Consider the following 18,327-nt stretch of genomic DNA (forward strand, 5'->3'; position numbering starts at 1 on the left):
CGTCGGCGGAGAGTGCGAACGCTATAACAAAAAAGGCTAAAAGGTAAATTTTAGTTTTAGCGCGTTTTGGAATCTTCAAAAACGCCTTTGTTGCATTCAAATTGAGTTAGTTGCGATTTTAACGGCGACTCGCGCGCATACAACGCGGTTTTGGCAGTGAAGTTCAAGTATTATTATTCAACTCCTTGCTAGCTGGTCGCCAACCAGTTCGTGTCAAACTGTATTCGCCATCATTATAACGAAGCAGAAAAAGCTCTAATCTAATACGATTAAACCGTTACGAAATAGTAATATTGTGTTTATAATTATTATTAAGCGATAAGTAAAAGTTGTATAAGTCGTATATCTGATGATACATTTTATCTGTGAATTGTAAAGATTTTTGGATTTGCTCAAGAGAAACTGGTAAGCATATTTTGAGCAGAGTTTTTTCGAATAAGTGAAATATGGCAACATTTCCTTAAAGTATGTAGTCATTCGTCTGAACCGCTTACGGCTCTGCCTCTCCCTATGTCTTTTGAGTTTTTATTATCTTATTGCCATGATAAAAAATAAAAACAAAAATTACCTGATTATCAACAACAAAAAAATAATAAAAACAAAAAATCTGCTGCAGTCGGCTATAAAAAAAAAAAAACACACAAATCATTTCACAACTTTTTAAGATTTTTTCTTGAGTTCTGACACAATTTAATATATTCGGATATAATATAAACATTTAAATTCACATTTTTATAGTTCTCAAAATATTCAAATATTCGAAGCTCAATTTGAATATATATAAACAAAATTTAAGCTCAATGATACAAATAATTAGAAAAAGAAACAGGTATTAAAAAAAATTATTAGCAACCTGCAGCTTGGCACGTCGTAACTTGTCTTACAATTTGTTGGCCTTCAGCATAATGCTCAGCGCTTCGGATTATAATTATTATTTATTTTGCTTGTTTTGTTTTGATCTTGAATTTTCGTTGGCCGGCCGTAAGAGTCTTAAGAGCTAGTCCTCCTCTTTGTTGTGTAACCGGATTTGCTGGGAAACGGTGTTTCCCCGCGCAGCGCGAACCAAATGAACTAGCTCCATTAATGGGTCACTGATCAATGCGGATTTTCCAAGAATAAACATGGAATATATATTACAGCTGCAAGAGAGTGAACTAGTAGATACCCTGTTTAAAACCTCGATATATACGTATTAATTGGGTGAATGAATCGATAAGTTGTCGAAATATTAATAAATTGGCAGTTGACCAGGTTAAATAATATCCTGTAATAAATGTATATTTGTTTATAAATAATTATGAAGGAAATTTTTAGAGGAGCAATTTGAAATATGTTTTAAATACTTAACATTTTCTGCATGATAAAAGTTATATATCAGACTAAACATATTCGGTCATACCTTGTCTAAAAATATAAGTTAGTATTTAAATTCAAAGTTCTAGGAACTTATAAGAGGAACTTTAAGTGCTTTAAATTCATCTTAGAGTACTGTCAGCAGTAACTAATTTAGATTAGCCTCTGTAAATCAAGCCTAATTGAAAGTAAATCGTATTCTCTTTAAAGTGCGCTGACAGATAATATGCATTTAAATACGTCTGCCGACGTCCCTTGCCTATCTCTAAATAATTAATATGCATGTCATTAAAAGAGTTTCTCAACAGATAGAATGCGTAAGCTTTTATGGGACTCTCCCAGCGCCAAGCCGGACCAAGCGACCAACTCCTAAAAATAGCCAAGTTAACATGCATTTAAAGGCACACAAAGCTATTTTTATATATGTATATCGTTAAGCAGCTTAAAATCTTCCACTCTTCGCGTTTTTACTTTTCTCAACGAGAAATGCGGCCAAGAGTGACGTATCTGAATAATTGAAATGCCATCTTGTACAAGTTAACGAGGCAAAAACTAGATAAAAGTAAAAATAAATACAAATACGTCAATAAATCAAAAGTAAAACTGCAATCAACTCTCGCACACACGCACACACAATAAGCACATAATGACATGTCAACAAATTGATACGTACATATATAACATCCATAGAAACTGGTGATAAATTTGAAGCTAAAAGATGCTGACAAATTGTGTTATGCAAGCTGATTTGGCTATAGCTCGCATACCGGGAAGTGAGGTAGCCGCTATAGTGAAATTAGCATAAGCTTTTGTCATTTAAAAACACAACGAAAATAAAACAAGTGGAAATTCATTAAAACTATTTTCAATGCAACGTGGCTTAAAGACCCAAAATTTATTAACAGAAATAAGCAGAGAGAATTGCAGTTTGAATGCTTGTCTAATTTATAGGAATTCTGTTTATAGCTATAGTATATGTCATCTACAGATGTTTGTAAGCAAAGTCAATCTGAAGATGGTTTGAGCTTTTGCTTATAGAGTTTGAATTGAATTCAATTCACCCGATATCTAACTTTTTGGTTTTTATTTATTTTTATTTTGCATATTGTTTTATATTTAAATACAGACCTTTTTTTCTTAAACTTTAATTTATAACTTTCTTATTTCTGTATATTATCATATTTTATTTATTTTTTTAACTTAATTTAATTTAGTTACTTTTTTTTTTTTTTTTTTTTTTTTGTTTATTTTTAATTTATATTTATTTCAGTTTGCTAATTGTTTGTATTTTTCATTTATTTTTTTATTTAGTTAGTTTTTTTTTTCTTTTTTTTTCAATATCTAAAAATAAATTAATAAATTATAGTTTCAGATAATTATAGCTAATTGAGATAACTAAATAAGTATATCACAGCTTATAGAGGTAAAAATCATCAAGCATTAAATAAAATAAAATAAAAAGTCATACAAATGTTAAATGTTCAAATGTTTGCTATTTTTGGTAAATCAAAAGTTAGGCAGTCCATTCATATATATACACACATTTACAATTTTAGTACCTGTATTAATAAGGTTTAACGTTAATGACTAGTTGCTAGAAGCTATAAATTATATCTTTAAAAAAGTATTTGACGTACCATATATAGAAGTCAAGTAATTTACGTTAATTATATAGTGTTAATATCTAAAATTTGGGGTTTTTTTTTTTGTTAGGTAAGCCATGTATAGAACAAAAGTATATGCCAAAAGTTATATTGAAAAAAAAAAATAAAATTAAAATAAAATAAATAAACAGAAAGGATTTCCTTGCGGTTGATACAAAAATATGTGGGAAACCCAAAGTTAGTCAAATAATACTATATATAATATGTTATGTTATCTACATATATGTTATATGTACTCGAACGAGTACTCTATAGTCATATTTACCATATACAACACATATATGTATACATGAGTTCACTAGCTATAACAGAAGCTGATTTCTTCCAGTCAATCCACTAAGCACGCAAATATTTTAACACATAATTATCGTGATAATATCTGCTCGCTCACTGAACGCATTCCCAACCACAGGTGAACGATTTTTTCCCCATTTAACCTTCAGCTGCGTCATTTCGTATTAATTAAAAGGGAATTTTCACGTGTGCGGTCAGACGAGACATTAAACAAATAGGTGATAGAGCTTAATCAATTTATATGGGATTTCTGATTTTCACAAAGGGAATTTAACACAGGCTCATGAGCAGGTGTGAACTACAGGTGAAACGGCCATTTTGCATATTAATTTTATTTTTAGCTTGTAATTCCTTTTGTTTGTCTTCGTTGTTTAATTTCGTCTAATATTTAACTTGTGAACTCATCCATCAACGTGACTTTTCAGGTAAATTTTTTTGTTGGCTGCTTAGAAAATGTTAATTAAATTGATTTACTGTCACTTCAATTAATAATTGAAAGTGCTTAATTATGCGATTAGTCATGGTTGAAAGGAAAAAATCACATTCACAGTTCACGGAGATGAACACAGATAATCGATTAGGAATGTATATGAATGTGTGCCAAATTAAATACCCTGTACTAAGTGGATATTAATTTAAAATTATAAATAAAACGCGTGAAGTTGTTGCAAAATTTTAATACTTAATGATTCCATTTATTTATATAAATATTCATTTATTTGGACTACCAAATACATAGATTAAAACTCGAGTTTCCTTATTAAGATTTTAATATTGCATCTTATTTTCTTTCATTTTCGGTCTTCTTGCTTTCTTATATCACGTCTTTCATCCTGTTCTCTTTCCGTATAGTTTTAAATTCTCTCTCATTTTCTTTCCTTCTGTCATTTTATTCTTCTCGTCGTTATATACTATATTCTTCGTCTTTTCTGTTTTGGCAGTTTCGTCATATATACGCTCTTCTTCTGTTTTCTTCTCTGCCTTGCTTCTCTCTTACCTATGCTTCTATTTCATTATATTTTCTTTCATTTTCTCTCCTTTCAATTGCCGTCTCTTTTAATCTCTTCCCTGATCTGTTTCTATAGAACCTTCATACCCCTGCAACTACAGTACAGGGTATTTAACCCAACCTACCCTTCCCCACTTCTGTTCTCTTTGGATAACAAATGAACGTACAACATTTTGATGTCTCTGTCAACACTTCAAGTCTCGTTTATAATGTTCCAGTTCCGGGTATGGGACGAAGACAGCAAATCGTTTATTTAATTTATTGTTCGATGTCGTTAAAGGCAGCAATAATACCTTCACAGCAGTTTCTAGCAGATATTTTCTCATGTAACAGAATCTGGTTTAATAAATTCCAGCCGAGTCGATAGGTGAACTGCTTAAAGCCCAAACAGACAATCGCAATATAATTGTAAGTCTACATGGCTCAATTGATATTTAATTACCATTCATTATCTTTCATAATCTAGACAATCACTCATCCAGAACCGGACATACATACATATGGTCGAAAGAAAAAAAAAAAACTCATTAAAAAATATAACTGAACAAAAATTGTAGCCAGTTTTCTTTACAACAAATTTGCATCATAATTCAAAGCATTGATTTAAAAAAATTTATATTTACATGTTAATTAATGTGGCTGAATATTTAAAAAAAGTTAGCTGGAACTAAAACAATATTTGCATTTTAGAAAAATTATTTTTTGAAATATGTAAATTTTCTATTTGATAACAAAATGAATAAATATGCAGTAAAAAAAAAATAATTAATTATAGATCTGAGAGTTACTCGATTCTGAATGGAGGAGACGGAAGGATAGATGAACGGACATAAAGACAGCAACATTGCATTTAACCCATGTACTTACTCCCTTTCTCTTCTGAAAAGTGAATCATTGTGAATAAAATAATAGATATACCTACTGAAAATTTACTGAAGTAATTTGATTGATGTTATTGAAATTAGATCTCACTTGACTATTATAAGCATCTCAGTTAATTTGAATCTTTACGAATAACTCTTGAATTGTTCTACAGCTCGAGTAACATTTGTCAACAGAGTAAAAAATTAATTTGCAATATTCCAGTTTTTCCTTTTGGTCTTCGTTAAACCTCCCCCACACACACCACTGATTAGCCGCCTGCAGTGCTTAAACTTCTCTGTTAAACAAAGCTAAATCGATTGATATCACGGCGAAATAATTCGGTTGCCACTCTTATAAATTTTGATAAGAATGTTCATAAATACATTAAGTACATTCCCTTTCGGGCTTAAATGAAGTGCCACTTAATTGCTAATTAACGGAAGTGCGTTGGCAGTGCAGACAGCGGCCGTCGAACCTCAGCTCGGGGCATAAATCTTTAAGTAGCTTTAAGTCCAGACTAAACTATGTGCCAGTGTGACCCCAAGAAAGTGAGCAACAGCAAAAAAAAGAAAAAATCGTATCCAATTTTTATGTTTACTCGACGTCTCTTTCTTTTCTCTCCCCCTCTCTCTCTCTCTTTATTGCTCTTATTTTTGTTGTTGTTGTTGTTGTTGTTGGCTGTTTTCCTTTTCATAATTTATGCGCAGTTTTCTTGATATGCTTTGTCTGCTTCCAGCTGGGAGGCTGGGCCATCATCTAGTTAGTGGGGCCAATGCTTGGTCCACCACCAGTTGCCATTTGCAGCTCCATCTTTGGTCTTATAGACGTACGTGACTGGTGCGATTCGTCAGTGTAAGTGAGTGTATGCCTCTATGTGTGTGTGCGTGTGTGTGTGTGTGTGTGTAAGCAAGGACTTGTTTCTATATGTATGTGTGTGTGTGTGTGTTTTGAAGAACAGAGTGCTAATTAATTAAATTTGTACGTGCACTGCGTGTGGGCCAACTTGGCCTGGCTGACCAAAGGCTGATAGAGCCCACAATTGCCTAGCATCTAGCTGGGCACACATACACATACACACACACACACTCATACATATACACATATATTCGCATTAACTGCCAGCCGTAAATCATACTTAAATAAAAATACAATCTATGTCTGTTTCGTCCAAGGCGCGTACCCTACTCAGTCAATATTAAATATTTGATCAATTGTCTTTAATCGCATGTTGCTGGCTGAGAAAACAAATTCCTCCAAGGCCAAAAAAAAAACTGAGAATTCACATTTGTGAGCCAAAATTTGATAATAATTTTGGTGTTTATAATAAATGCTTTATGGTTGATGGAGAGCTTGAAGATAAAATATGCCCTTTAAATATCTGAAATTATACAATGACTATACAACTTAAATTTAATATTAAAAAGAAATTAGTTGAGCAATTTTAAAAATTTATATAATACTATTTAATTTAATTTTATATTTTATAATTTACAGCAAATTAATTATATATCAAAATAAAACAGCAAAAAGAAATCAACTGCCAAATCTACAATTTTCGCAACAGTTTAAAGTACACAATAAACACCGGCAACAGCACAAACACCAAAAATCCCAAGCAAAACAACAAAACAGAGAAAACAAAATCAAGAGCAACAACCGCAAGCGAAATAATCGTACATCATAATTATGACAAAATGAGCGCAACAACAACGTATAGCAAACAAAGTAACTTTATAAAGAGCTATTACAGTCTGAGCAGCACAATGAACAGTAACAGAGTCTACAGATTAACAGTCCAACTGCTGTTAGTATTTGGAATGCTGCTATGGGAATGCGGCTTGACTGAAGCAGCCAGCAGCGGCTTGAAAAGTATTAAAGAGACTAGGGGTGAGTTTTTTATGTCAAAATTGTAAGCGTAATGTCAAACTAAACTGTTAAAGAGCAGAGCAGCTGGCTATAAATAAATGCGAGCGCAAGTGATAATAAATGGCAGCGTCAAATGTTGTGTCTGAGCGTTAGCAGATGAACTCTTCTTATGCTGTCAAACTGTTTTCACAGTGGCTTGAAAACCTTAGATCAGCAAGCAAATTTATATATATTATTTTTTATTTTGAATAAAGATCATTTAATAAATTTTGTTTCATTCTATGATCTTTAAAAGGAAAAAATAATAATAACATTCAACTCTGAAGTCGACTTTTAAATATAAGAATAATAAACTTTCATTAGTTATCAGTGCAAACCAAACTGTTGTCAAGCAACCTTTCAATACACTTAACTGCATATCTGATACTAAATCTGAAACCTGTTGCTCTTATAATGCGTTCCAAATGCGAAGAGTGGCTTACGGCTTAATATGCCGAGCTGTTAGCTCTGCAGAGTGGCTTAAAATGTATAAGAAGTAGAACTCTTAAATCTGCTATATCCATGCTAATTAACAGTGCAACTGCTTTAAGTCTGCAAACTTAATTCTAATTGGAATTCTAACTTAACAGAGCAACTGAAGTTAACTTTGCAGCCTGTTGCTTCTACATTAAATCTATGAGAGGCAACAAATGAGTTAGCTAGGTGTCTACAGAAATATTTAATTAACATCTCAATTAAAAGCCAAACAATCATAAACAAATGCTTGTCGTGTGAAAACAGCAAAATGGCAACCAATAATTAACAGCTTTTAGCCACTGACCTTGGCCAATATTGAGGGACTTAGCATAAATGTAAATGGCAAACAATGCAAAATAATGTTTAGCTGACGGAGAGTCGCAGGGGCTTCTCGGGCTGGCCATGCAAATTTGCGCAAGTAATTCCACGCTTACATACCAAATATATGAAGTGTTAAAGCTCATCATCATAATAGCCATAACGAGCCATTGAATGTGTTAACATGGTCAGTCAATAAAATGCGGACAGCTGACAGCATAAGTGCGGTAATAATCGCATTTATGTTAATACCTGTAAATGTATATGTGAGCATAGTTCATTTATATGGCAAACATGGAGTAATTTTATTACTTAATATTTCACATGCTTGAAGAGAAACTTGAAGATATTGATTTCAATTAGCCTGGCTAAAACATTTCACTGACCCGCCAGTCACATGCAGCCAAATTCTAATTTACACAAAATAACAATTAAAAGTCAACAAAAGTTAATTTAAAAATAATATAAATTATATATCAGAATTTTTACGATTTATACCAGAAGATACCCTATAAATGTTTTTATATTCTAAAATTTACGTCGATTAATTTAATCTAAAGAAATTGCTCTATCATAGATTATGCTCTTAAATTGGACTAGACAATATCTAGGTTTCTTTCTTTTTGTTTTATTATATATGTAATACAGTAATTAGAAAACTAAAAGATACCTTGTATTTGATATAAAAATTGAATGAATAACAAATTCAGATATTCTTATATAAGTATTAGAAAAACAAATCCCACGTCTATAGGTCTTGTATTTCATAGGGTATGCCTAATAACAAATGCAACTTTTCTAATCAATAATACATACTTCTGATCGTTCTACACATTGAGGCCATAAAAATCTATACAATGCCAACACATTCTGACAAACAGTTCTAGTTTACAACACCCGAAATCAACTGAAAATTAAAGAGGATTTCGTCTATCAAGTGCGTGCTTATCAGGTTGTGAATTATTAAATCCTGATATCATACGTATGTATGTTGTGTGTGTACACAGTCAGTAATAAACCTAACGATGCTTTAATGTATAAATGTTTTTATAGCTTCGCAGGTTGCGAAATTGATTTTCCAATTAACAGATTACTTTGTGCTAGACCATAAAGTATACGACTGGCTCATACTCTATGGACAAAGCTTTATTCAAAAATTATGAATGAATTAGATATTCCTGCATTACAGGGTATGCCACAATCCGAAATGACGTTCGCACTGCCCTTACGAATTGTTAATTGTCTTTGTTTGCTTAAACTAAGTCATTTTAATAGCTTGGCTTTTATTGCCTCAGCTGCGGCTTCTTTGTATAATTCGAGCGACAAAATCTGCTTTTCCACCAGACACAAAACTAACAAACAAAAAATATATATACGTATATACAAGAGAAGTTGGAAAATTGCATTCATAATGAGCAAGCATATACGATAAAGTATACCCTCTGCTCAATCAAATAAAAATATAGTTGATAATCAAATAATAAAATAAAAGATAACACGGATTTTCTAAAACATATAATTTATATACTAGAAAAAATTTATTCGCTATCAAGAAAATACAGTTTAATAAATTATTAACTGTTTTCATAAATCTTATATTGTACTTAAAGAAAATACAATATTTGCTCATAATTTTTATGATTTTGAAATCTTTAAATTAATATTGAATTACAATTGACATTATTTTTATTACTTTTTAACTTTAAATAAATTATATTTATATAATCAAATTTAATACATCCCATATTATAATGCCTATATGTAAAGTTTTTTTACAGGGTATTTAAAAAAAAAACTAATACGATTTATTCACGTTCAGCAAATTAGAGCTGCAAATTACGTTTTGGTTCAAAAACCTCAGCTAATAATAATTCACATTAAGTAATATGTAATAAAATACGTACATGGAAAATTACACTTAATTATATGCATACATATATACATATACATATGCATACACATATATGTACATATATTAATTAATGTACATATGTATGTATGTATATTTAAATCGGAATTACAAACAAACAACAACAATAAAAGGTATGCGCGTGATTCGAACAACAAAAAGTAGTGCAAACAGCACAAAACGTTTTTTTGTTTACATTTTATTTGCGTTACTTTTTTGTGTTTTATACTTAGTTTTATCAAACATTTATTGTCGTACGATAAACAAATAAACAATTCATGCTCAACACGTGTTCAGACAGATATTCAAGTGAGCAGGCAGAAAGCTGAGTGCTATGACACTCCATGAGAAGATGCATGTGTTGCACAAAATGCTAAGTGATATGACACTTGTGTCATCTCTACCCAAGCAAGGGTGGAAGAAGAACTGCAGAGATCACGTAAGTTGTCCCTTTTGACTAAACCGAAGCTAGAATGCTCGAAGCCATTGGTCACTTCGACTGTAACGAACCGGGCCGGCGTGACTTCGTGTTTGAGTGAAACTCGCCCTTTATAAAGGGCAGCAGCTGCAGCATTTCAGCATCATCGACCTAAGTCTACTAAGAGTTTACACTCAGAAGAAATGCTTGGAGAAAAAACGTAGAGGAAACACTTAAGATAAGCACTTGAAAATATTTAGAGATGATTTTCCTAGAGGTAATACCTAGAAAAAATACTTTGATGAAATATTTTCTTTAAGAGAAGAAATTTAGAGGAAATTATTAGAGGAAACAGTAAATTTGTTGATGAAATAAATATTTAGAGGAAACACATAGATGAAATGCTTAAGGGAAATACTGAGAGGTAACACTTGGAAATACTTAGGGGAAAAAACTTAAATAGATAACTATCTATTCAATTCTGTAAGGATATTATATATGTTTAAAAATAAAGTACTAATACAAATTTACAAAATGTATACATACAATTGTATATACATGTAATTCATCTTTAATATTTTGTTATTCCCTTATAAGTAAAACTAGATTGGGTTCACACTAATCGTAGAAGAAAACTTGTAAAAAAAAATAAAAAATTTATGTATGTACATATATAGTTAAAAATACATATCAAAGAAAAGAATTTTATGGCTGCTGCTCTGCTTTCAAAGTGCGATTTGACGCGTTAATTCACGCCTGGATTCCTTTCTCATTATATTTTATTGTTTACATTTTGTTTACATTTTGACTGTTTTTGTTTACATCAGCTTATTTTCGTCACTCATGGTAAAATTAATTTCTCTACCGTCCCTTTTAGCTGCCGGTAGCACCTACTGTGAGTACAAGGAGCACAATGTAACCCATCAGAAGGAACAAGGAGCCGTCTGGTTTGATGCGCAAAACAATTGCCTGGTTTACACGTGCGCCGCAGGTGTTGGCACCGAGCCGCAGGCACACATCGTCGTCACTCAAATTGATTGTAATGAATTTTACTGTGATGTGGTTAGTGTTTGATTAAATTTTCCAGCAAAATATGTATATTTATGAACATAAATTTTAAATTTAAAATAACATAAGCAGCTAATCAGCAAAATTTGTACGAAACTCAATTGGGAAAATATATTTATATTATATGTTAAATTATTTTATTATATGTTAAATTATTTGGTATCTATTTTGTAGACTGTTTATATTAGATTGTATTTATAATTTAATTGGCAATTGGGTTTTCTTCAGTAATATTGCAGTCTTAATGTTTCCCATGAAATTTTAGAAGAACAATTCATAAGAAAATCTATTTGAACTTGACAGCTTTGTACTAACAGTAAAATAAGAGAATTTTTCATCATAATAATATTCATTTGAAAATTGTATAAGTAGTAACAAAAATGAAGCATACAAAAATATAAATGAATTAGATATAATAGAAATCCATACTTTAAAAAAATAATAATTTTATAATAATAATAATAGTATTGATAAAAATAATAAAAATAATACATGTTTTAGCAAAACCGAAGCATAAAAAAATTTTAAATATATATATATAATAAAAGTACATGAAATAGATATTTTATAGAAGTCCATATATATCACTAATATGATATTCCATTCATGAAATAGATATTTTATAGAAGTCCATATATATCACTAATATGATATTCCATTCATGAAATAGATATTTTATAGAAATTCATATATATCACTAATATGATATTCCATTCTAACATATCTCGCATCAATAATATATAGCCGTCGCATTGATATTTGCCTCGATTTTCGCAGGGCACTGAGCTGCGGAGGACGTCGAGCAGCTGCTGTGGGGAGTGCGTGCGCACGCACTGCCAGCACAACAATACCCTGTACGCGGTGGGCGAGTCGTGGCATAATGACGCCGACTGCACGCTGCTCGAGTGCGCGCGCCGGGACAATGGCGAGATAACAATCAATAGCTATAGGCGCACCTGTCCGCCGATCGATCCGAGCTGCCCGGCCGAGCGCATCTACAGGAATAGCTGTTGCTTCGTCTGCCGCCCGTTGGCCACGTCGCGGATCGAGCAGCTGGACGACGTCGAGGTGACGCCAGATATCTGGACAGCCGAATGGTATCGCCAGCACCCGTGCCTGCGCGACTGTCAAGCGGGAGCGCCGCCCATGACGTGCCACTATACATTCGTGGTCGAATGGTATCAGACCTTCTCGAAGGCCTGCTACGACTGCCCACTCAATCTGACCGATTGCGCGCGGCCGCACTGCATCATGGGCGATGGACTGCAGCGTAGCATCACCGTGGTCAATCGCATGATGCCCGGTCCAGCGATAGAGGTGTGCGAGGGCGACCAGATCGTCGTCGACGTCAAGAATAATCTGCTGGGCGAGAGCACCACGATCCATTGGCATGGCTTGCACCAGAAGAAGACGCCCTATATGGATGGCGTGCCGCACATCACTCAGTGTCCCATCTCGCCGCATGCCACATTCCGCTACAGCTTTCCGGCTGACAACTCCGGCACGCACTTCTGGCATTCGCATACGGGCATGCAGCGCGGCGACGGCGTCTTCGGGCCACTCATCATACGGCGGCCCAAGCAGATGGAGCCACACGGCGGCCTCTACGACTTTGATCTCAGCGAGCATGTGCTGGTGGTGCAGGATTGGATACACGATACGGGCGCCAGCATCTTTGCCTTCCATCATCATTCCAGCGGCGACAATAAGCCGCACAATATACTCATCAATGGGCGTGGCAGGTACTACAATCGCATCTGGGCAGACATGAAGCGACAGCATCGTATGGCGACGCAGGCTTCGGCGGCAGAGGAGCCAGAGGCTGGTAAAGATGAGCCTGCTGCCAAGGCTTCAGCCTCGGGCTGGGCTTCGGGATCAGCTGCGGCTTCAGCTTCGGGCTTAGCGTCAACTTCCGCTCCAGCTTCAGCTTCAGATCTGCCTCAGCTTAAATCAGCTGACCTAAACGTAAAATCTCTTGATGCAGCCAATAATGAAAGAAACACTTTAAGGGAGGATTCGGACATGCAACGTATGTAGCTAATCCATTTTCTTGTTCTTTGATGGGATTGGGCTTCCCAAAATCTCTTTTTTGATATATCTACTATACAATATTGTGTCTTATTACTTCCTTCTTTCATTTTGCACGCCTTACAAAATTCTCTTTATCTGACATCTCTTTTCATATTAACTCTTATTCAATATTCCATCTTACAAACTACTTTAAAATATTCTCCTTCATTAATTCCCCCTTCCATCTGTTCTCATATTTACCTCCTTTAAATATTCCCTTTCTCTTTTCACATTATCCACTTTACTAAATTCTCTCTATATTTTCTACACTATACTTTTCTATACTATCTACCTTACCATATTCTCTCTTATTAATTCTTTTCTATACTATCTACCTTACCATATTCTCTCTTATTAATTCCTCCTTCTATATTATCTTTTTAGAAATTTTTAGATCTAGCTGAGTTGATCAGCCCGTTGTTCCAATCAAGAATATATATGCATATTCTATATATATATTTATACCCCAGTATTACCCCATTATATAACAATCATCTCCTAATCTCCGCTTCTCGTCCTACTCGAATTTCTCTTCAGCAACCACAACTGCTCCAGCAGCAACGCCACCAAATCTCATCCAACTGCTCTCCAGTGAGCCGTTGCAGCCGCCGAGCAACAGCAGCGAGTCGTCAGCCGCAACAGCGCCTCATTCGCGTCCACGTCGTGGGAATCTGCAGGAGATCCCATTGGAGCAGATACCGCATCAGGTGTACCATGTGAAGCGCGGCTTTCGATATCGCTTTCGCATTGTGAACGCCGAGTACCTGAACTGCCCGATCGTGGTGTCTGTGGATAATCACATGCTGACCGCCATCAATTCGGATGGCTATGACATTGAGGCCATGGAGGTGGGCTCCATTGTCACCTATTCGGGCGAACGTTTCGACTTTGTGCTGAATGCCAATCAGGCGGTGAACAACTATTGGGTGCGTCTCAAGGGTCTGATGGACTGCAGCGAGCGGTTTACGTCCGCGTTTCAGGTGGCCATATTGCGCTATGAAGGCGCGCCCGAGGCGGAGCCGAGCGCCGAGCTGCGCTACGATCACAATGCGACGGGCATTGAGCTGAACGTGATGAATCGCGGGCCGGGCTATCCGGACACCAAGACCGTGGCCGAGATGCGCGCCTTGCCCATCTACGACTCGGTGTCGGGCATCGATGATGACACCCTGAAGCCGGAGGCCGACTACAAGTTCTTTGTCTACTACGACTTCTATCGCAAGGACAATCCGGAATTCCATCACAGCGACTACTACAGCATGGCTCACAATGTGACCAGGGAGAATATGTTGTATACGCCGCAGCTGAATCACATCTCGCTCAAGTTTCCATCGGTGGCGCTGCTGCCGCAACGTCATCAGCTGAGCGACGAGCTCTTCTGCAATGAGACGACGCTCGCCCAGCAGGGCATCGATTGCCGCGAACAGTTCTGCAAGTGCCATCACGTGCTGCAGGTGCCACTGAATGCGGTCGTCGAGCTGATCATCGTCGACGAGGGCTTCACGTTCTATGCCAATCACCCGTTCCATCTGCATGGGAATGCGTTTCGCGTCATCGGGCTGGAGCGTCTGGGCGAGAATGTGACAATTGAAATGGTGAGTGATTAATTCGAATATCCAATTAAGTTTTATCAAATATTATTCCCGTTGCAGATCAAGCAATTGGATCAATTTAAGCTGCTCAAGCGCAACCTGATCAATCCTCCGGTCAAGGACACGGTCACCGTGCCCGATGGCGGCTACACGATCATACGCTTCGAGGCCTACAATCCCGGCTATTGGCTCTTCCACTGTCACATTGAGTTCCATGCGGAAATCGGTATGGCTCTGGTGCTCAAAGTGGGCGACGATGATAAAATGGTGCCGGTGCCGCATAATTTTCCCACCTGCGGTGATTATATGCCCGATGGACGGGAGGAGACGTCGTCGACAGCTGAGACATCCGAAAACCCACCGACTCGCGTGCCACCAACAAAGGACATATCGGCTAGACATTTAGCAACGGCTCTGCCCCTACTTGCCCTCATTTTACATCAACTATAGGGGACCCCCATTCACTAACCCAATGCTATCATGACACTGGTTCTGTTTTTAAGTCACTTTAGATCACAATTTCAAACTAATTGCCATTCAGATTAGTTTCTTGAACAGCAGATCAATATCGATTGCCTGCTAAATTTAACAGTCATTTAACATTCACTGCATCAACATGTGTGAATTCCTTCTTGAAATACTATACACGTTGCCCATTAAATAAGAAAATCGCTGTTAAATCTAACAGTCGTTTAACATTTAACATCCACTTTAATAACATATTATTCCTATATACAACTTTCCGAGTATTTTCCAAGCCAGTATTCATTATCTATTCAAAGAACTTGTGAAATACTCATCTGACATGGCCTTAACTACTATTAACTTAAATCCATGCTCAACGAAATCTTGATTTTATGTGACTCAAAAGATTTACTTGGTTTCATTTTAACATAAACATCTGTGATTGTCTACAACATTTCATTAGATCTTAAGCGTAAAAATGTTCAGCATTTTGTAAATAAATTATTAAAAGTATTTAATTCAAATGATAATTACTTTTCTTTTCTTTTTTTCAACATATTTAAGGATTGTTTTTGTGAAGTTTTGGCTTTTAAAATTTGTTGAATTTATTGAGAATACTTTTGTTTGTAAATAATAGAGCTTTTTCTCCTCTATATATTCTTATTATAAATATATGTATATTCTATATATGTATATATGCAGAGAAATATACATCATATTGTTATCTCTCTCCTTTCTGCTGGCAATTCGTCCTATTACGCTATTATGTATTATATATTCTTTGGGAGCAATTACTTTTATAGGAGGAGGAGACGCGAGATAAGAAACTTAAGAAATCAAATTTTCCTTTTCGCATAATTAAAAATTTTGTTAATCTTCATCTCAATCTTAAACCTAAAAAAACCAGAATATATATTCATATAATAATAAATATTTAGAAGTATATATGTATTTATATGTAAATAGATTTATATTCTTCATGATGCAAATTATCTTTATATTACATAATCTGAAAGAAATTCTAGAAAATAATAGATTTAGGATTTATGCATTTCTAAGCTGCGCAAAAGCTACACAAATCTAGAAATTCTTCTTTTACGGACTTTGATAAGGCATAAGCAAAAACAGACGAAAAAAAAGTCATCAAACCCTGCAATTTCAGCTTATCTGAGGTATTGTCGAAAAGCAAACATCTGGTCGCATGACCAATGCAGCTGACCTCTGACCGAACACCCCATGCAGGTTAATCAGCATTATAATAATATATGTGCTCGTGATATAGCAGACGCTCACCATATAAAAGGCGCAATCCGAATTGCATTTGGCATAGCAATCTAGCAAGATGTACGACTGGTCGGGCAAGAACGTGGTTTACGCCGGTGGCTTCACGGGCATTGGACTCCAGCTGATGCATCAGCTGATGCAGCGCCAGATGAAGATGAAAATGGTTGGCATCATGCATCGCATGGAGAACGTGGAGATGATGAAGAAACTTCAGGCGGAAAATCCCAGCGTGAAGGTCGTCTTCATGCAGGTGAATCTAATGGACAAATCATCCATTGAGCAGGCGATGATGAAAATGGGACAAATGATGGGCAACATCGATGTGCTGCTGAACTGTGAGGATGTGCTGCTCGACAAGGATGTGGAGACTACGATGGGCGTCAATTTGGTAGGCAAACTAAATCAGAGGATGCATCATAAACTAACTGTCTCTATCCCTCACTCTCTCTGCAGATGGGCATGATTCACATGACCATGAAGGCCATGCCCTACATGGACAAGACGCAAATGGGCAAAGGCGGCATGGTTATCAACATGTCCTCGGTCTATGGCCTGGAACCGGCACCAGCCTTTGCCGTCTATGCAGCGGCCAAGCATGGCGTCATTGGATTCACCCGTTCGATGGGCGATAAGCGCATCTATCAGATGACCGGAGTTATGTTTATGGCCATGTGCCCAGGTCTAACCAGCACCGAGATGATGATGAATCTGCGCGACAATGTCACCTGGAGCCATTCCGAGTCGATGGTGGAGGCCATCGAGAGTGCCAAGCATCAGACGCCCGAGCAGGCGGCCACTCAAATCATGAAGGCCATCGAAATGATGAAAAATGGCAGCATGTGGATCGTCAGCATGGGACAGCTGAAGGAGGTGAATCCTCAAATGCACTGGCAGATGTAAGCCACACTTCGATATCGAATAATAAAGAAAGCACTTTTTGTTTTGTTCTAATCAAATCTGAAGATACTTTGTGCATAACGGAAGAACATGGGATGATTTGAGACTACGATGAGTACTTTGATCTGCAAATGACTTAAATTGAATTTGAATATTCAATTATGTCTCTAAAAGCACTTGCTTGATAATAAAATTGGGTTATAATTGATCATTTGCATTTGATAAAGGGGCTAATATGAGTGAGATGTATACTATATAACACTGACTTTTGACTTACTATTATTTAATAATTTTTAAAACGTATTATCGTATTGATCCTAGCATCAATATGATATATATATTAAATAGGTATCAAAATAAAGCACATGAAATTTGCGCAGTTCGCAGGAGCTGTAATTGTAAATCAGAATCTTTAAAATAAAAATAAAATAAAAAATTTTTAATCAATATAAAAATTTAAAATAGGTTTTAAAATATTTGAAATTTATATATATTTATACATACATATATAATTACACATATATGGAATGTACGTGTATATATATGTGAAATTTATAATTAAATTATAATTACACATATATGGAATGTTGTATGTGTCTGTGTAAGTGTGTATGTTGATCACGATGATTTATTATAACTAATTATATGTATGTACTTTGGCATTATTGTATTCATATATGTATATCACTAAGCCACACGTATTTAAAGATGGCTGCAAATATTGTCATATTAAATATGTT

General features: G+C 35.4%; 3 protein-coding genes across 6 annotated transcripts in view; all 3 read left to right on the forward strand.

The window, feature by feature from the left end:
• Positions 1-18,327, forward strand: part of kuz (zinc-dependent metalloprotease kuz) — a 274,041-nt gene that overhangs the window by 83,543 nt on the left and 172,171 nt on the right. The gene's annotated exons all lie outside the window — the stretch shown is intronic.
• On the forward strand, positions 82-15,936 carry Mco1 (Multicopper oxidase 1). 4 transcript variants are annotated; one of them, XM_089257572.1, is made up of 7 exons: positions 82-405; positions 6,679-6,747; positions 6,779-7,071; positions 11,089-11,273; positions 12,057-13,308; positions 13,887-14,944; positions 15,002-15,936. In XM_089257572.1, exons 3-7 carry the CDS (start codon positions 6,879-6,881, stop codon positions 15,389-15,391), a joined length of 3,078 nt encoding a protein of 1,025 aa, XP_089113698.1. In that variant the 5' UTR covers positions 82-405; positions 6,679-6,747; positions 6,779-6,878; the 3' UTR covers positions 15,392-15,936. The 4 variants fall into 4 exon arrangements, with proteins under 4 accessions (XP_089113698.1, XP_089113699.1, XP_089113696.1 ...); XM_089257573.1 differs by having other exon boundaries at positions 6,708-6,747; XM_089257570.1 differs by having other exon boundaries at positions 6,679-7,071.
• Fbp2 (Fat body protein 2) lies at positions 16,719-17,646 on the forward strand. Its single transcript, XM_018098949.3, has 2 exons — positions 16,719-17,078; positions 17,144-17,646. Exons 1-2 carry the CDS (start codon positions 16,749-16,751, stop codon positions 17,588-17,590), a joined length of 777 nt encoding a protein of 258 aa, XP_017954438.1. The 5' UTR covers positions 16,719-16,748; the 3' UTR covers positions 17,591-17,646.

This window comes from Drosophila navojoa, chromosome 3 (genome assembly GCF_054131105.1).
Source record: "Drosophila navojoa isolate 15081-1374.11 chromosome 3, UAZ_NAV_1.0, whole genome shotgun sequence".
Classification (NCBI taxonomy): domain Eukaryota; kingdom Metazoa; phylum Arthropoda; class Insecta; order Diptera; family Drosophilidae; genus Drosophila; species Drosophila navojoa.